The 17,271-nt window shown below is 43.0% G+C and overlaps 2 protein-coding genes across 2 annotated transcripts in view; one reads left to right on the top strand and one right to left on the bottom strand.

The window, feature by feature from the left end:
* Positions 1-1,895, top strand: part of THBS4 (thrombospondin 4) — a 56,050-nt gene extending 54,155 nt beyond the window's left edge. The window contains exons 21-22 of the mRNA XM_077347306.1: positions 529-668; positions 1,670-1,895. Of these exons, the coding sequence (XP_077203421.1) occupies positions 529-668; positions 1,670-1,731 (202 nt within the window). The 3' untranslated portion in view covers positions 1,732-1,895. The remainder of the gene's footprint in view (positions 1-528; positions 669-1,669) is intronic.
* Positions 1,896-12,283: 10,388 nt separating this feature from the next.
* SERINC5 (serine incorporator 5) overlaps positions 12,284-17,271 on the bottom strand; it is a 56,816-nt gene continuing 51,828 nt past the window's right edge. Inside the window, exon 12 of the mRNA XM_077347305.1 lies at positions 12,284-16,698. Coding sequence (XP_077203420.1) covers positions 16,551-16,698 — 148 coding nt within the window. The 3' untranslated portion in view covers positions 12,284-16,550. The remainder of the gene's footprint in view (positions 16,699-17,271) is intronic.

The raw sequence follows: 17,271 nt of genomic DNA, 5'->3' as shown, positions 1-17,271 counted from the left end.
TGGCTTGTGTGCCTTGCTCATAGTAGATGGTCTTTAATTAATTAATTGATTGATTAAATTTGTATACCGCTGCTCCCAACAAGCTGGCTTGCAGTGGTTCACAAAACATACAACAATATCCCATAAAATCATACAGTATTAAGCATCCTAAAAAACAATCCCCAACATTGTACAAAATGGCAGTATACAAACTGATATACCCGGTCCTCTGGAGCTCTTCTTTCTGTCACTCAGGGAATAACACGCAGATCCAGATCCATTTTCCAGTGAACAATGATGCAAGGGAAGAAGAGTGTTTGCAAGGGGGAACCCACAAGCATGTGTTGGGTGCCTGATCCTTCTCTGTTGTCTTCAACATGAGAGCCCAAGTAGAGTTTCTGCCATTCACAACTTTGCTGTCCATTTAGCACTCGATACTCTACCTTCTCCGAGAGCCCTGCAATGAGCCCTGTTATGCATGATGGGACTTGATTCCGAATATGTATGCATAGCTTCATCAGCTTCTTAATTGTCTGTTTCACTTTTCAGGGCGAGATTTTATGAAGGCTCCGATCTGGTGGCAGATTCTGGAGTGACCATCGATACCACCATGCGCGGAGGGAGACTCGGTGTTTTCTGCTTCTCTCAGGAAAACATTATTTGGTCCAATCTGAAGTATCGCTGCAATGGTAACCCTGCTCTGAAATCCCAAACTGATCTAGAGGGAAAATCCGGCTCTCGGGACTGCATGCCTGGTGTTGTAGACGTGGGAACATGTTTTATCCAGCGGGACTCAGCCTGTGCCTGCAGCGGCTAGTGAGCGAAGCCAGACTGCAACAAGCTAGCACTTGTAAAAGCCACCCCTGCTTGGTCGTTATGGCCCAGAACTGAGAACTTGAGAAATATGAAATGCAATCAGCTCTCGCTGAAGACGTTTGCTGCTGCTCCTGGACCAATACAGGACCAGGGAGGATTACCTTCAGCCGGTTCAGTCACCAAAGTATTTGGGCTGCCCCATAAAGGGCAGTTGACGGAAATCCAAACCAGCCCATCAGTAGACATGTGCTATTCCAAACTTAGTAATAGTTAGAAACTAAGTGATAGTTAGTTTCACACTAGGCTCCCCCCATCCCTGCCAGGATGGCTTTGTGCATCACCTACTGTTAGGTTCCAAGTAAACATGCATAGGGTAGGGCTGCATATCATAACTTAATATTTCCTTTATATATACCCCACCTTTCTCCCCATTGGGGACCCCAAATGAACCATGCCCCTCCTCTATTGTACCCTTGCAACAATAATCTGGTGAGGTAGGTTAGGTTGGACGCATGCAATTGGCCCAAGGTCACCCAGTAAGATTCCATGGCAAAGTGGGGGATTTAAACCTGCATCGCCCAGTGATCTCACTTCCTGTCTCAGTGTTGATTGGTTGAGGCTTGTGGTCTCACTTCCTGTCTCAGTGTTGATTGGCTGAGGCTTGACCCAATAACCACTTCACCACCCTGACGTTTACCAAGAGTTAGCAGATGCAGTGTGTGTTTGCATGAGAATTACCAACAGTGACCTTATGATGCATGTTCTCTTGGAGGAGTTGCATTTACTTTTTAATGATCAGAATTTTTTCAAAGAATGCACTCTGGTTGTATAGCAACAATAGAAGTGACCCTTTTGAATCTCTTCTTGTCTACAGATACCATCCCAGAGGACTTCCAAGAATTTCAAGCTCAGCAGTATGGCGTAGGAGATATTTAAGTAAAGACTGAGAGGGGACATTGCTGAGGCGAACAAGCATATATTAAATCCTTGTATGACTTTACTGGGTGCAAGTCCACGCTACTATTTCTTACGATTGATGTAAAACTGTCAGACATTTTTTTTATATAAATGTGAAAATAAAAAGATAAACCGTCGTTTTAGCTTGACATTCAAGAACTGTTAAAATACGATCCTGCCATATGGTTGTGTTTGCCTTCAAATCGGCATGAAATTAAGGGTATAGCTTTATATTCCACATAAAACAAGCTGGGAGGAGAGAATTAAGTGGCGGGGCTGCAGGAATCGTTTCCCTGTTTACTCTTCTGCCATTTCAAATAACACCCTCCCTTTCCCTCTGCAGAATCCCAATTTGTGTTAACCCTTGCAAGGCCTGCGGGTGTGTGTGTCTGTGTCAGCTGGGATCAGGAAAAGAAGCCCCTTTCCCTTTCTATCCTTTCCCCCTCCCAGACCAGCATCTTCTTGAAAAGCAGCAGGACTTCCTCTTATGCATTCTCCTAGAACCAGTAGTTCGCCATTGACACATATGCTAGTGAGTTGTAGGGCTGCAACCCCCCCCCCCCGCCCCAGTCTTTGGCATGTGCAACCATGGGGAATGCTGGAGGATTCGCACTTTGTGTTTCTGAGTAAACAGAGGAGGGGGGGTCTGTTTTTTGGACCCTGCTGTTTACTACCTAACGGAATCTCTAAGCGGCTTACAATCGCCTTCCCTTCCTCTCCCCACAACTGACACTGTGAGGTAGGTGAGGCCACGAGAGCTCTGAGAGAACTGTGACTGGCCCAGAGTCACCCAGCTGGCTGCATGTGGAGGGGGAGTGGGGAATCAAACCTGGCTCTCCAGATGAGAGGCTTCCGCTCTTAACTATCCCAATCTAGTCAGGGCCATATTTACAAATGACCCAGGCTCCCATTCATACGTCCAGAGAAGGGCAGGAGACTGTGAGCAGGCACAAGTGTAGTGGATGCTATTCCCAGCTAGATCCACTAGGCAGGACAGGCATGTGCGCCATCCTCTGAAGGAAACTGGAACTGCAGCGGTCGGTTGGTTGAGTGGAAAAGCAGGGCCTGGATTCAGTCCCCTTTTACTTCAGTGGCGCATTGTCCTAGCATCCTTTAAAGCAGGGGAATTCAACCTGTGGTCCTCCAGAGGTTCACGGACTACAATTCCCATGAGCCCCTGCCAGCAAACGCTGGCATGGGCTCATGGGAATTGTAGTCCGTGAACCTCTGGAGGACCACAGGTGCTTTAAAGAACTCCTTGACCTCACGGCTCTGGGCTGGCTGTTGGACGGGGGACACAGATCCAGGCCAGTAATTCCCTTGTCATTGGAATGCTCTTGTTACTTTTTGCCCAGCCCATGCGTGCCTGCTGAGACTCCTCTGGCTCTGCTGGCTTCCAAGAGGTGAAAAGCAGCCAACATTACTTTCGCATGAAGTCAGCCAGCTTGCTAAGTGCTGGAACAGTTGCTTTCAGCCTGCAGCCTGGCTCCTCACAGAGCGTCCTGTTGGGACTTAAAAGGGCATCTGTTAGGGATCTCTGCATCGGCCCTAAATGACAGCAGTTCTACGTGGCAGCTGTAAGTGGCAGGCGCTTGTTCCCCATGTGCCTGGATGCTCAAAATACAGAAAGATGCATGGTGGTTCCTTCGTTCTGTGGGCTCTCATCGTCCCAGAGTCCCAACATGCAAGTGCATATTTAAAGGCCTCAATCAGTCAATATGACGTCATCTTCCAATCTGATGCTGGGAGCCGTTTTTACAAGCGGCTGCAGCGATTGCTCCTGGAAAGACGGGAGGCAGGTAGGCAGCAGGGTCGAGTGCCAATAAGTAGATCTGGATGGTGTTTGGTGAACATTTTCTTTAAAGGAAGGGAACAACGAAGGCTGGATACCTGGCAGCTGTGCCCTGAATTCACAAGGCATTGTGATGCACATTTTCCATAGAATTATTCCCAGCCCCTGACTGTGTGGACATAAGTGTGTTGCTCTGGAAAGTCTGATTATTGCTTGGTCTCCCCAAAGCCATTTGATCAATTAGGATTATTTGTTAAAGCAGCAACCAGCAGGTAGCCAGAAGCATAAGAGATTATGCAGGATAATTTGCACCGCCACAAAAAGGAAGGGCTTGAGCAGCTGAGCCTACTGCATAGGGTATGATGTTTTGTTTTTCTGCAGGAAGCTACTGTTCAGCAGAAGCAGGAGCCAAAACATCCAGCAGGAAACAGATCTACTCCATACCGAGGCTGATTTCAATAGATCTCAAAGCATGTTTTTTTAATGTTCAGTTATCAATGATATCTGGCCTCACATAGATTTAGTCAAATATATTAACTCCTAAGAGATATGTTGAGCAATGCAAGTAAGCATGTACTTCAAGCCTTAAAAGTATTGGATGAATGGCCTATTATTCATGACATAGGAGGCTGCCCAAGACCTCATAACCCTAAAGTGTTACTGTCAGAATTGTTTAGACAATTTCCCTAGAGAAGTAGATTTGGTTACAAACCTCCTTAGAGCAGCACAAAAACATACAGCAGCATAACCAGAGCACATTGGCTATGCTTCTAATTTCAGAACAGTTCAATATTATGCTACTGTGAATAAACTGATTTTAAAATAACTATATTGGGCAATACAACAATTACATTCTTGAGAGATGGCTATTTTTGCAATGACAGCTTTTGGACAATGTAAAACTATATGAATGTCATTACTGCAACCCTGAAACAGGTATTACTGTAACGTTGCAATGCAACGGATGGACTTTTGTGCCAAAAGGAAGAAAGATAAATGAATGTGTCAGGCCACACGGAAAGACATATTAACCCCAGGGCTTAAAGGACTAAAAAGGAGGGACTCATAAAGCTAATTCTTATAAAGCATTCCTTCTCGTGGCTGTCACTGCTGTGCAAGGACCCCAGAGAAAGTGAGGGGGAGGGACGCCTGAGGAGATACAGCTGCCCAAAGAATAACGTGAAAACCTAGTTCCGGTGTTTTACTGGCTTCCGTATTCTGTACTGATTGATGAATAAGGAATTGGTTGCCAACTGAACCTAAATTCTGACCAAAGAAGACTTTAATACACCACTGCATACAGGCAGCTGTAAACTGAGAAATCCGGCTTATCTATAGACTTGCTTGTTGAGCTCATTTAAACTACAGTTTTTTTCCTTTTCAGAGTCTCCTCCTACCACAGTCTCAATCATAGACAATATTTCAATTCTACTGATGAGAAGTTTCCACAATTTTCCCCTGTGGAGCAGATAATACCGCCTTTCATAGTTTGTTTAAGGTTTTGATTGCAGGCTGCCAGGATACCCGAACTGGAATGTTAGGCCCCAGTTCTGTTGGTTTATGAATTAGAATAGGTAAAGAAGCCCAATCCTGGAAGCCTAAATAATTTAAAACCTACCTCTCTCAAACAACAGATGGGTGATAACTGCTTATATCTGGACTGTATCTTCAGGAACAAACGGCCCAGAAGTAAGCACTGCACAAGCAACTCACTAAGCTCAGACCCAGCCAGTGGCATCAACAGGATCCCCTGCTGCTGCCGCCCCCCCCCCCCCCACCGCCCTAGCTATCAACAGAGCATTGCCAAGCATTGCAGCTACTGTTGGGCTGTGAAAAACTTACCAATGTTAGGCTGATGAATGACATTGTTTCCTGTGCAAAACTGGAAGTGATGTCATTGCATCAGAGTGATGCTCTCAGATGCACCTGAAACTCTGGTTAATTATAGAGTTTGGGCCAAATCCTAGACCGGCACCCCAAGACAATGGCATCATTTGTGGTTTTGCATCAGAAGGCGCGTTGCATAGCAACGAGACCCCCCCCATCTCCCCCCTGGCCTATTACGCATCAGGTGACAAGAACTAAGGGTTCTCCAGTTATAATGGGAGGATTGCCATCCCACCAGCAGGTGGTGGTGCAAAAAGGCAGGTGCCACTGAAGGGTCCAAGAAATTGGCAGAACTAACATTCACCAAATGCGATGATGTCACTCCGCGTTGTGCTGGAAGTGGCATCATGATATCAGGCAGCAGCAGCAACTGCCCCTCTCCCAATTTCCTCACCCACTTCCCTATAACCCCCCTGCCAGGCATAGGCAGATGGCAATGGGCATGCCAGCAGGGGATGAAAAGCCTCCCCAGAGAGCAGGAGATCTGGTCTCCCCAGCAACAGTCCTGGAAAAACATTTCCAGTAAATGTAATTGCCAATCTGTGCTTGAGTGTGCAACTTCAAACTGCAGGTAGAGACTTCCATGACAAAAAAACAAACAAACAAAAAAAAAACAACAGCCTTCCTGTAATTTTCTGTGTGGATGAATAGTTTTTTGCTGGTAGAACTTGCTCCTGCAAACCACTGTCTGAAATGGTACCGATACATGTTTAGCACTGTTTTGTGAGAGTAAAGCCTAAGACTGGACTTTGACTTCCGATGAGGAAAAGGAGAGATTCAGATGGGTATACATTCCCTGTCATGTAAGAAGATCACAGTCTGACGAAGAGTGCTTGCACTCGAAAGCTCGTGCCCTGAATAAATCTTTGTTGGTCTTAAAGGTGCTGCTGGACTCTGATTTTATAGGAAAAGGAGAGTAATTGGTTTTTAACCAAATGGGATGCTTTGATGTCCACTAGGGGGCAACAGTTAACCTATGCTTTCAGGCTTAACAAACTCTGTACCTCAATTGCTCCCTACATGTCACTTTTAAAAGGAAGTTCCACCTGCTTTCAAGAGACCAGAGGCCTAACTAGCTCCGTAGCTAGTCCCACCTCTGCTTGTCAGCTGCAATATGTATTTTCTCATTGTTCTAACATGACGTTTTCGTGACACCCTTGCTGCAAGGCTCTGATGGCTGGCACTCCCATTTAAAAGGGTCAGGCAAGCAGATGATGTGACAGATTTCTGCCGAGACCTTGCTGAGCCGCTGCCAGTCAGAAAAGGCAATACTATCTCGACAGACTATCCCTTGAGAACGCAGAAATAACTCCTTACAGAGCAGCAGTGCAGGAAACTCGGGACAATCAAATAGGAGCAGGATTCTTTGCATTTGGTTCGGGTGGTACAGAGGCTCTACTTGGACTAAATCAAGAGAAGAAGTATCACACCGAGGATGGTACTTAGGTGTCACCTGTCACTTTGTCCCCCAAGGAATGAGATGATCTCTATACTTCTGTGCCACCAAGCACACTCTGGAGGGCAATAGCTTAAACTGATAGCTTAGTCTCTCCTCTGAAGATTCTAGCTGTGTACTGACCTTTTTAGTCTCTTCCTTACTTGTAGTGAGTGGCATCTTATCCAAGTTGAGTATATTAGGAGTTTGATTATATACCTTCTTCCCAACGAGGCCTGGATTATAGCCAGGGTGTTTTGCAAGCAATTGCAGCAACATCAATCTTGGCCTCGGTGAGCTTTATTCTTTCAAATAAGGCACCCACCATTTTGGCAGTCAGGTTCATTTAGAATGTAATTGGAGGCTTTGCATTCAGCTTCTGTCTGATCTTCTTGCAGCCGAACAGTTGAAACATCTCCCTCATTTCTCTCCTCATTGCCCTGAGTCTCATAGATACAACTGACCAGTGGAGCAAATTGGTTTGAGGTTGAGGAGGTGTCTTTTAAAGTGCCACCTGCTGTAATACAATCATTTATCTTTGTCTGATTGCAAACAGGGGGCAGAGTAACATCAACACTGCCACCATCAGGCACCCTCCTACTTGCTCTTTTATAGCCTCCCATTGCAAGGGTCTGAGTAAATTAGTCTTCACGTTTACCAGTTTAAATCTCACAAGTGAAAGACTGTCAGAGTCACAAATAAACAATAGAAGGGAACTCTCATAAGGACTGGACAGACAAACAAGCCAATGAAATTGAGAGGGAAACAAATAAAAGCTCAGTGCAGTTTCCCATCCTGTGGACTTTGTAATAATAAGGGTGTAACAAAGTGAAACAAATTATATATACAGCAGGCAACAAATAATTCCAGTCAAAATGTTGACAGCTGCTAGTTCTAGATAACTCTATCTTCAATATAGATTACTTCACTGTGGAGCTCCAAAGCTCTTAATTAGCAGCACTCAGTTATCGTCACACAACAGTCGTCAAGATTTTAAGGATAAATAAGTCCTACCGGATATTTAAAATCCCCAAACTTGGCTGCAAAGTCTTTACGTAGAATCAGCAATGAAATGAGCAGCCCAAACAAGCTCCAAGAGCTAATTTTAAAAAGAAATACGGAGAGCTTCTAACAACACTACTACTGCTCTGTCACCATCTTCCAATACGCTATATAGTTTGACTCAGGATAAGGCATTCATGGGGTTATTCATATAAATTCAGAGCAACATGCCCAGTTACAATAATTTCATCCTAAAAACACAACCTGGTGAGGTGAGCAAGGCTGAAACGGACCCTAGATTCAAGTCCTCTCCCTGCAACTTCATGTCAGAGTCAAAAGTTGAACCTTGGAACCCTGATTCAAATTCAGCACTGGACGGAACTCTGTATAGAGCAGGGGTAGTCAGACTGCAGCCCTCCAGATGTCCATGGACTACAATTCCCAGGAGCCCCTGCCAGCATTTGCTGCCAGCTCAGGGGAATTGTAGTCCATGGATATCTGGAGGGCCGCAGTTTGACTACTCCTGGTATAGAGAATGACCCCTTATAGTTGATTGTATATGGAATGGAGGAGTTGCTTAGACTGGATTGAGAAATCTGGAGGTATTGGGGGAGGCACCTTAGCAGGGCATAGTGCCACCCTACAAACAGCCATTCTCTCCAGAGAATTGGTGGCTAGAGTTTGGAGATCAGTTGCAATTGTAGTGATCTCCAGGCCCTACCTAGCGGCTGGCAACCCTATATGGAACCCAAGAAAGAGACAAATTGGTCCTCCAGTGTCTATTTCCACAGGTGAAAATGGTACAGGAGGAACACCTGAAGTCCCTCTTTTCCTCTTGCGGTGTTTGGAGCTATGCACTGACAGAGTTCTGTTTAAAGGTTCAGGGCTGTGTGAATGCATGACTTAGTTGGGCCAGGAACCCATAATCCAACTTGTTTTACATGTAAATCTGTGTTTGGGAACTTGGTGTCTGGATCAGGGTGGGCAATCCCTTGAGTTTCTTGAAAGCTGTTCTTTGCTTCAGTAAACACTCCACAATACCATGCATAATTATTCCCCAGAGCATTATGTTATGTAAATGTTTTCCACTTTGTACTTCTTTAATACTTTAAAGAGTTCTTTTGTGTTTATGTCTGCAATGTTACCACTAAGGTAATTTATAGATAAGCAGGCATCTTACCCCACTGCCATTCTGCCTTTTAATAAATTTAGTGGTTTCCCCCGCCCCAATTCTGGGTAAAACAGGCTTGCATAGGATTTGGAACTTTAAGTAAAGAGTGCTTCAAAAATAACATGATTAAAGAGAAGCAGAGTACTTCTGTGCTATTTAGATTTCTGCACATGCATCAGTCCTCTGTGAACTTTGTCTTTAGTGTGGAGAAAAAGTGGGCAGTTTTATTTTTAGAAACCTGTATTTCACATCTGCTTTAATAAGCAGCTGGGTTTCTCCAGTTTCTCTGCTGAATTATCTTGTGTGTGTGTGTATGTATAAATAGTAAGGAGAACCTTCTACCCAACAGCTTTGAAACAAAGTGCCTGTGAGTTCTACCCACGTCCAATTACTTCTTTCAAGTTTTTGCAGCAAAAAAGGGTTAAGAATTTTAGCCAATAATTGAAGATTGCATCAGATGGCTTAGTTTTCATTTCATTCACAGGCTATGTTCAACCACCAGGTTAATCTCCAGTGACAGAAGAGGGGAGAATTTTTTGCCTCATGCTGTTCCTGGATGAGGGGTCCCTGACTCCTCAAAGCAGGGTATTAAGAGACCATTTTGGGCTACACTGGGGCTGATTCTGCACTTTGTTTATTCTGTTGTGGATCCTGCTGAATTCAGATTGAATTTGGGTCTTCCTCTATCCCACCTCCCCAATTGAAACAGAAATTGTTCTGCACTCAATTGGAGAAGCTCAGAAAGGTAGGGGGGGCCAAGAGCAGCAGGAGCCTCTTTCTTTTCTTGAATGAGGGGGTGGGGAGAGGATTGGAGACAGCAGAGGAGGGGGGGGGGGAAAACCAAGAAGCAAATCTCTGCTGAGAGAAGTTAGGGCTTCTGGAGCATAGTCACTTTAAAACAAGCCTTGCAACCGAGAACCAGGAAGACTTTGAACTGACACCCTGGCCAATCAGGGAAGACTTCTTTGCTACAGTGTTGGAGGCATGAGGCAGCAAGTTAATTTGCAAAAAGCAGAGAACTGTGCATTTGCTCATGGCGGTTTTTGAAATATGCGGGCTTATATCCACTCCAGGATATTGTGGGGAAAAGGTAGGGTCACCACGAATCAATCATGCATGTTGCAGAGGGAAAATTTTAAGTGCCCAAAATCAAAATGCAAATTGAATTCAGTGTAGACGGGAGGGATTAATTTGAACTGGGACTGGGTAAAAACCCTGTGCAGTCTACACCCAGGAGGGCCAGGCAAGGAAATCCATTTTGCCATATATTCCTTTGGATCTGAGTAGACAAAACTAATATTTGATTAAATGTTTCCCAAAATATAAAGCTGCTTATCTGCCATTGTACCGGCATTATTACATCACTCATGGAAAATCTAAAAAAACAACAACCCAGACCACAATCCTATCCACCTAAATGAGAAGAAGAATCATTGAACACAGTAGGGCTTACTTCATTCATAGGACTGAACAGTCAGAAGATCTAGCAATCTAAACTGAACTTTAGGCTGTTTGAACAACAGGCTATACCTGTATAGCACTCCATTAAGAAAATAAATCTATTTAAGTTGTAGTGTAAGCTGTCACTGTATGCACAGTACAGAACCCATCTGCTTGTGGTTAGATAATCTTTCAACATGCTCTTCTGGATAACAGAAAGCACATTGGACTGTCTACATGCATCGCAATGGGAGTTGAAAAATTACAGAGTGGTAGCCACGTTGGTCTATTGCAGCAAACCAAAAATAGAACGTGGCACCTGAAAGGTTAAACAGATTGTTGTGGAGTAAGTTTCCATGGACTAGAGCAGCCTTTTTAAACCTTTTGACCACGGAGGAGCCCGTAAAATAATTTTGGGGGCTTTGAGGAGCCGCAGAACTAATGTCAGCTGGCCACACCTTGCTACCACACCCCCAGAAGTGACATGTCACAGGAAGTGACATCATCACACATGTTAACAGGCAGGCTTAAGGAGGAATGAGGGGAGGAGACAGGAAGTGGTTTAAACCAGGAGTAGGCATGCAAGCTCTGCCTCCTGGGTGCAGAAGGCACAAGAGAATGAACTCATACTTGGGGAGAGAAAAGGGGAGCAATGGAAGAGGCTGCTTCCATAGATTGTGGCTGAGTCCAGTAAGGCAGGAGGAGAAAGGCTGCAGACCCCCTTTGGACCTCCTGCAGACCTCTGCGGGTCCACAGACCCTATTGGGAATCCATGGTCTAGAGTCTTCTCCATACACAAACAAGCATGCCTCGGTTAGCAGGGATTTATATGTTTATGTTTGTGTATAGAACAAAAATTGTGAACTGCGTTGAAACAAAGATGTGCTGTGGCTTAGTGGTAGAGCATGTGCTTGGCATGCAGATGGTCCCAGGTTCAATCTCCTCAGGCAAGAGGGGATGTAAAAGATCTCATCCTGAATCCTTGGAGAGTAACTGGCAGCCTGAGTAGACCAAGTAGAACCTTGATGGGCCAAGGGTCAACGTTTATACTTCCACCTTCGCTGTAAGGGATGATTTTATGGGGGTATTATTGTATTTTAATGTTTTATTGCTGTGAACCACTACAAGACCATTGGAAGAGCGGCAGTATAACAATCAAAAAATAAAAAATTCTGTATATAAATGTCACAGACTATATTGCTTGCATTGTGTAACCTCAGTATTTTAGGTCCTATTCATCTGTGCCAGTGTATACACACAGCTCTTGACTGTGGATAACTTATGCCTGATTATGTTCATGAAAGTTTATGTGACAGTACCTGTAGTGATGATCTAGGGGTAGTCAACCTGTGGTCCTCCAGATGTTCATGGACTACAATTCCCATGAGCCCTTGCCAGCAAATGCTGGCACGGGCTCATGGGAATTGTAGTCCATGAACATCTGGAGGACCACAGGTTGACTACCCTTGCATTACAAGACTCCTTTTTTTTTTTTTTTTTGCACAGTAAAACAACATTCTACTAAGATGCCAGGGATGGGGCACAAAATCTTTTTCCCCATTGCAAACGTTCAGGGCATAGGCACAAGTGATGTGGCCAGTGCTTAGGATATTTTCACAAAAATTGTTAAGACAGCTGCTTTGTTAAGAAATCTTCACTTGCAAATGTGGATAAGTGCAAACAAGTGGCAAAATATGGATGTCTAATATATATAAAGGACTGCAAGATGCATTTTCAAATAACAGAAGTTTATTGGTCTGTTAAACAGTTATACTTTCACTCAATATGTAATCATTTATTTAAAAAAAACACATCCAGTAACATGCTTTAAAAACCATATACAGTGTACATTGCATGATTTTTTTTCTCTGAGTCTCAAAAACTTAGAAAGCCTTACAATTTCTACAACCTGTAGACCAAAATGTAATCAGTTGTAGATACGGTTGTGAACAAAACCCCACCCCCTCACAAACAGAATGTAAAAAAGAAGCTGAAGTTGTATCAAAAGATTTTTTAAAAAACATATTTTAAAAAAACTATGGAAAATATCTTAAGTTTGTATTCAGACATTAAAGTTTACATAAAAAACATTCTAAATAAGTAGGGAACTGTTGAATAATGTTGAATAAGAGAAACTGGCAGTACGCTGGAAAGGAGAAAGCTCTGCTTTACAAAATATTGTGGATTGGGCCCAATCACTTCTTTCTACTCAATGAGGTAATGTGACTGCCATCTTCCTGGACACTTGGCATCTGATAGCCTTCTCTTGGCCTTGGGCATGGAGTCATGCTTTCTGTTTTGAGCCTGTTTCGAATTCTTTTTCAGTGAAACGAAAAAAAAACCCAAACTTACATTATGGTTCATTGCTTTACGCAGCGATGCTGACAATCAAGGTCACTTGCACTTTTCAGTAGAGTGGAGAGAAGAGAAACTTTATTGGGGATAGAATCTGGAAGGGACTGGGCTATAATTGAACTGGGTCTATAATTATGCTGGCATTCCAATATAATCGGTTTTAGAAAGGAATTAAGGAGCAGAATAGACAGTACAATCCCTCGTACAGTAGATGGAAGCCATTGGATCCAACCCTATGGTTACAATCCACAAGCAGTTCTATTCGACCCCCAATGAAATAAAAGGAAGGGGACCGTCAGCCACACTTTCCCATTCATTTCAATAGAGGCTGTTCAAGAGAACGTCCTCATGGACTGAGCCATTTGTCTCAAACAACGTCAAGAAACATCCAGAAGTTAACATTATGAAGAGCAAAATAAAAGTAAGGCATGTATAATATTTGTTTTGAGTTCTTTTTACCTCAGCACAGTATTCTGCTTTTGTGGAGGTCAAAGTTTTGGTGAAACACCTTCACTGCTGCTGGAGACAAATTTTAAACCATGTTCTTTGAAGAACATATTCAAACAGTGGAAATTTTTGACAATATGCAGATTTTAAATGTGCATTGCAGAGGTTTATACACTTGAACATTATAGTGGAGACATATTTTTAATAGAAATGAAAAACTTCCAAGTTGCGGTTTCTTGATAATACAGAAGTATCTGCTGCATTATCAGTATGGTAAGATTTAAATGCTATGAAAAACCATGTGTGGACATGCCAGTGAAAGGGTTGCACTCCACAAGACATTAAGGAGTGCTCTAGGTATGCATGCCTTAAATGTTTTGGCAGGATTCTGTCCTTCAGATTAGAAAGATCCTTTTCCACGTTAGAAAAAGTTGTCAGTAGTGTAAGAAAGGGAATATCTTTTAACACAGTCCCTGGGATTCCTTTGACAGGGTCATGACCAAGCACCAGCATGTTATAAACCCCATTTTGTCTTTCACAGTTGCCACCTATTGCATCAAAAATCCATTTTCCTTTCTCCGTACATTAGAACAGGGGTAGTCAACCTGTGGTCCTCCAGATGTCCATGGACTACAATTCCCATGAGCCCCTGCCAGCAAACACTGGCAGGGGCTCATGGGAATTGTAGTCCATGGACATCTGGAGGACCACAGGTTGACTACCCCTGTATTAGAAGAGAGGCTAGACTCAGCATCTGAGCAAGAGCTGGAGCTGATTAAAAGGTCACTTTCAGACAGTAGCACCACTTTGGCTCCCTGAGCTCAATCCAGCTCCCTTTTGTGTAACTGGCTCAAAAGGCAAGATATCACCATACACAAACTACCTAATAAGGATTTGTTCTTTTTTATCATGTACATCAACAGAAGAGGTTGAATTTCAGAGAATGGAAACTCTACATCTATTCCCAAGAAACATTTACTATTAAAGCCACAAAAAGAGAGCTACAGTTCACAGACAACCAAAAGGCCCAGTACCCGCCACAATTGAAATAAGGTAGCATTAACTAGAATGGACTCACTTTGGTCCCTGTATATTATGACCAAAGCGTACATGAACAGAGGAATACAATTGCCAAATGTTTTCAGGGTGCATGCACACTAATCCCCCCCACCCCACCCCAAATCACAACAGCTAAATTTTATTACACTGATCTGGTAAGAAACCAGGTGTCACCAGCTCTGAGCTCAGAGAACCAGGCTTCCCTAATACCCTGATTGCCTAAATTTATCCAGTTCTCAAGCTTCTTAGGCAGCGCTGCTGCTTTCAGCTCTGGAACGCTCCCAAATGAGCTCTGTACAGCTTCTAGTGCCATTAAGTTCGCCAAGCCTTGAAAAAGTTACTACAGGACATGAAACAGGACCAACAATGATTTCTACTGGATTTAAGCCTGCTCATGGACAGGCAAGAGCTCTGAACTCCCTTGAAAGCACACATTCCCTTCTCTTTCACCAGTAGATGGTTGCCATTCCCTTGTATTAAAGCAGAAGATGTAGTCAATATAGCATGTAGTAATCAGAGTTTGGTATTGCTGCATAGGGAGGCTACCGCAATACTTTCAGCCCACCTTTCTAACTTTCAAGTCACTCAATTGTTAGAATGAAAGGTCCATGGGTAGTAATGGCACAATGTGCTAGATTACCATGCCTTGATTCTTTTGGAGACTGGAATAGGGTAGCCCTACATGTCACAATTGACTTGTTAGCAGAATGCAGTCACATTTAAACGACTGTCAGGCATTTCTTTAATCTGAAACAGTGGCATGTGTTAGCTTTAAAATGAAGGGATGACATCTAACTAGTTCACAAGTAATATAATAGCTGACACATGCTTACGGATGGTTTCAGAGAATAGCCATGCTGGTCAGCAGTAGAACAGGTATATCTGAGTCCAGTGGCACCCTAGAGAGCAACAAGGGCATCAAGCTGGTCAAAGTTTATACTCTAAAACTCTTGGCAGTCTTTATGGTGCTACCAGACTCAAATCTAACTACCCTTAAATGTGAAACACTGACTAAAAAGCCTTTGTGAGCCAACATTTATAAGTTTCTTCTTCAGGTTTAAAAAGTTTTTAAAAAATCCTTTTAAAAGTTTGGTTTGATTTCCCCAAAATGGAGGGCATTCCAAGTTAATGTCTAATAAGGAGCTGGAAAGGCAGCATCTTAACTTCCAGCACAGTTTTGAAGACCCAAAATATGATTGATAAATGCTCTCATTAGAACCTCTACTTGTAATTGCACTTTAAAGTTACAAGTTACTACCACAAAAAATATGTTAAGAGGAACAATCTGGCATCTAAATAGTGATGGACTAAAATATCCTACAATGCTGGAAACAGCATTTGATATTCTGAAATATTTTTCAGGACACAGCTTCTTTTATCATATCAATTGTTCCTAGATTTTGTAGGGCCTGCATTTCAGGGTCAGTCTGGATGGGATGTAGCATGTATTCACTTAACTATTTCAAAGTGGCAAATTCCTCAGGAATATTAGGGTAGTTCAAAAGAGGGAAAAATCAAATTTTGTTTTTCACTGGTCCCACTATAAATATTTTACTTGATGAATTTCTTCCCAGAGTAGCCCACAGTAACTGCTCATCAATTGCACCAACATTTACAGTGTCTAGCATCTTAAATTCCACATTCTATCACCCAGTGATTTATAAAGGTGTCTTTTGTTAATATCATAAATTAAATATTTCTATAACCATAAATCCTTTTCTTTCACAAACCATATTTCCAATAATTTATGATTAGCTAATACAGGAAAAGAAACCTTTGAGCCGATGCTCTTTCTATCTGCACCAACAAAGCTGTCCCAATCAAGTTGTTCCACTTTCTAGCTCGATACAAAGGTGTTTTTCACTCGTGAGAAAACCAGTCACTGCAAGAAGTTCAGAAGCCTGTGAGCAAACAGACATTCTGCATCATACAGGAGGGATACCAAATGTTTGCACAATGGACGCTCCATAATTTAAAAGCTTTTACTTATGCTGGCATGGGTAACAGCATTTGCGTTTTTCTAGTTCCAGACTGAGGTGCTGCTTTTGACTAGAATTTCTTCAAACTCTTACATCGCATAAAGAAAAGTGTTAAAATCCAGGCCCAAGATGTCCAGTTTCATCTCAGAGAAAGCAATACCCTGCAGTAGTATAAGGTTAGCCAATAGACAAGATTTTTTTCCATACTCTGAACCACAAGGAGATGAAATTTCACACTAAGAATTCTCTGGTAGGGCAGCAGAGAGGAGCTAGAAGAGTCCATAGGTAGAGAAGGACACACACCCAACAGGAAGCCATCTTAATCCAGAATATGGACCATGTTCCAGCAAAGAATTTCTCAATTGCAGCACTTTCATAACTATAAAGGTGAAAATAAATGCAAGTTAGTGAATATGCACAGCATTAGCATTGGGTACCCACAGCCTCTGAACATAGAAGCCCCATTAGGTTCACAACTTCTTTGGGGCTGAACTTGGGCTGGTTAGTAATTAATATTTGGGAAGTCGCATTCCCTAAACAGTTAGCAAACCTGTGCTTGGTTCAGCTGTTTGGGGCCAACGGAGGCAGGGCCTGCCACTCAGCTGTTAGGTTAAAAGTCTGGCAGCCATTTAACCATTCAGTTTTGCTTCTCCTCTCCTTTGAAGGGACAGGGAGCAAAACAGAAGGGTTAAATGGCTCCCTGTGGATTTTTAATGAAAAGATGTATATTTTTGTTAGAAGTACAGCAATTTCACTTTCAAATCCTTTAACACTACTTGGAACAAATGCTCTTTGTCCAGGGAGTTGTTAATTTGAAATTTGAAAATTACTTGAAATGTTGCTTTTTGTCGTTTCTGTAACATAACTCTTGAATCACACACTCCCACAAACAATGGTTTTAAGGAAAACATGCAACTGTAGGAGAACATTCTTCCAATGAAGGCCTAGCGGG

This window comes from Paroedura picta, chromosome 7 (assembly GCF_049243985.1).
Source record: "Paroedura picta isolate Pp20150507F chromosome 7, Ppicta_v3.0, whole genome shotgun sequence".
NCBI lineage: Eukaryota > Metazoa > Chordata > Lepidosauria > Squamata > Gekkonidae > Paroedura > Paroedura picta.
Note: the sequence above shows the minus strand (reverse complement) of the source record. Positions and strands in the feature narration are given on the sequence as shown.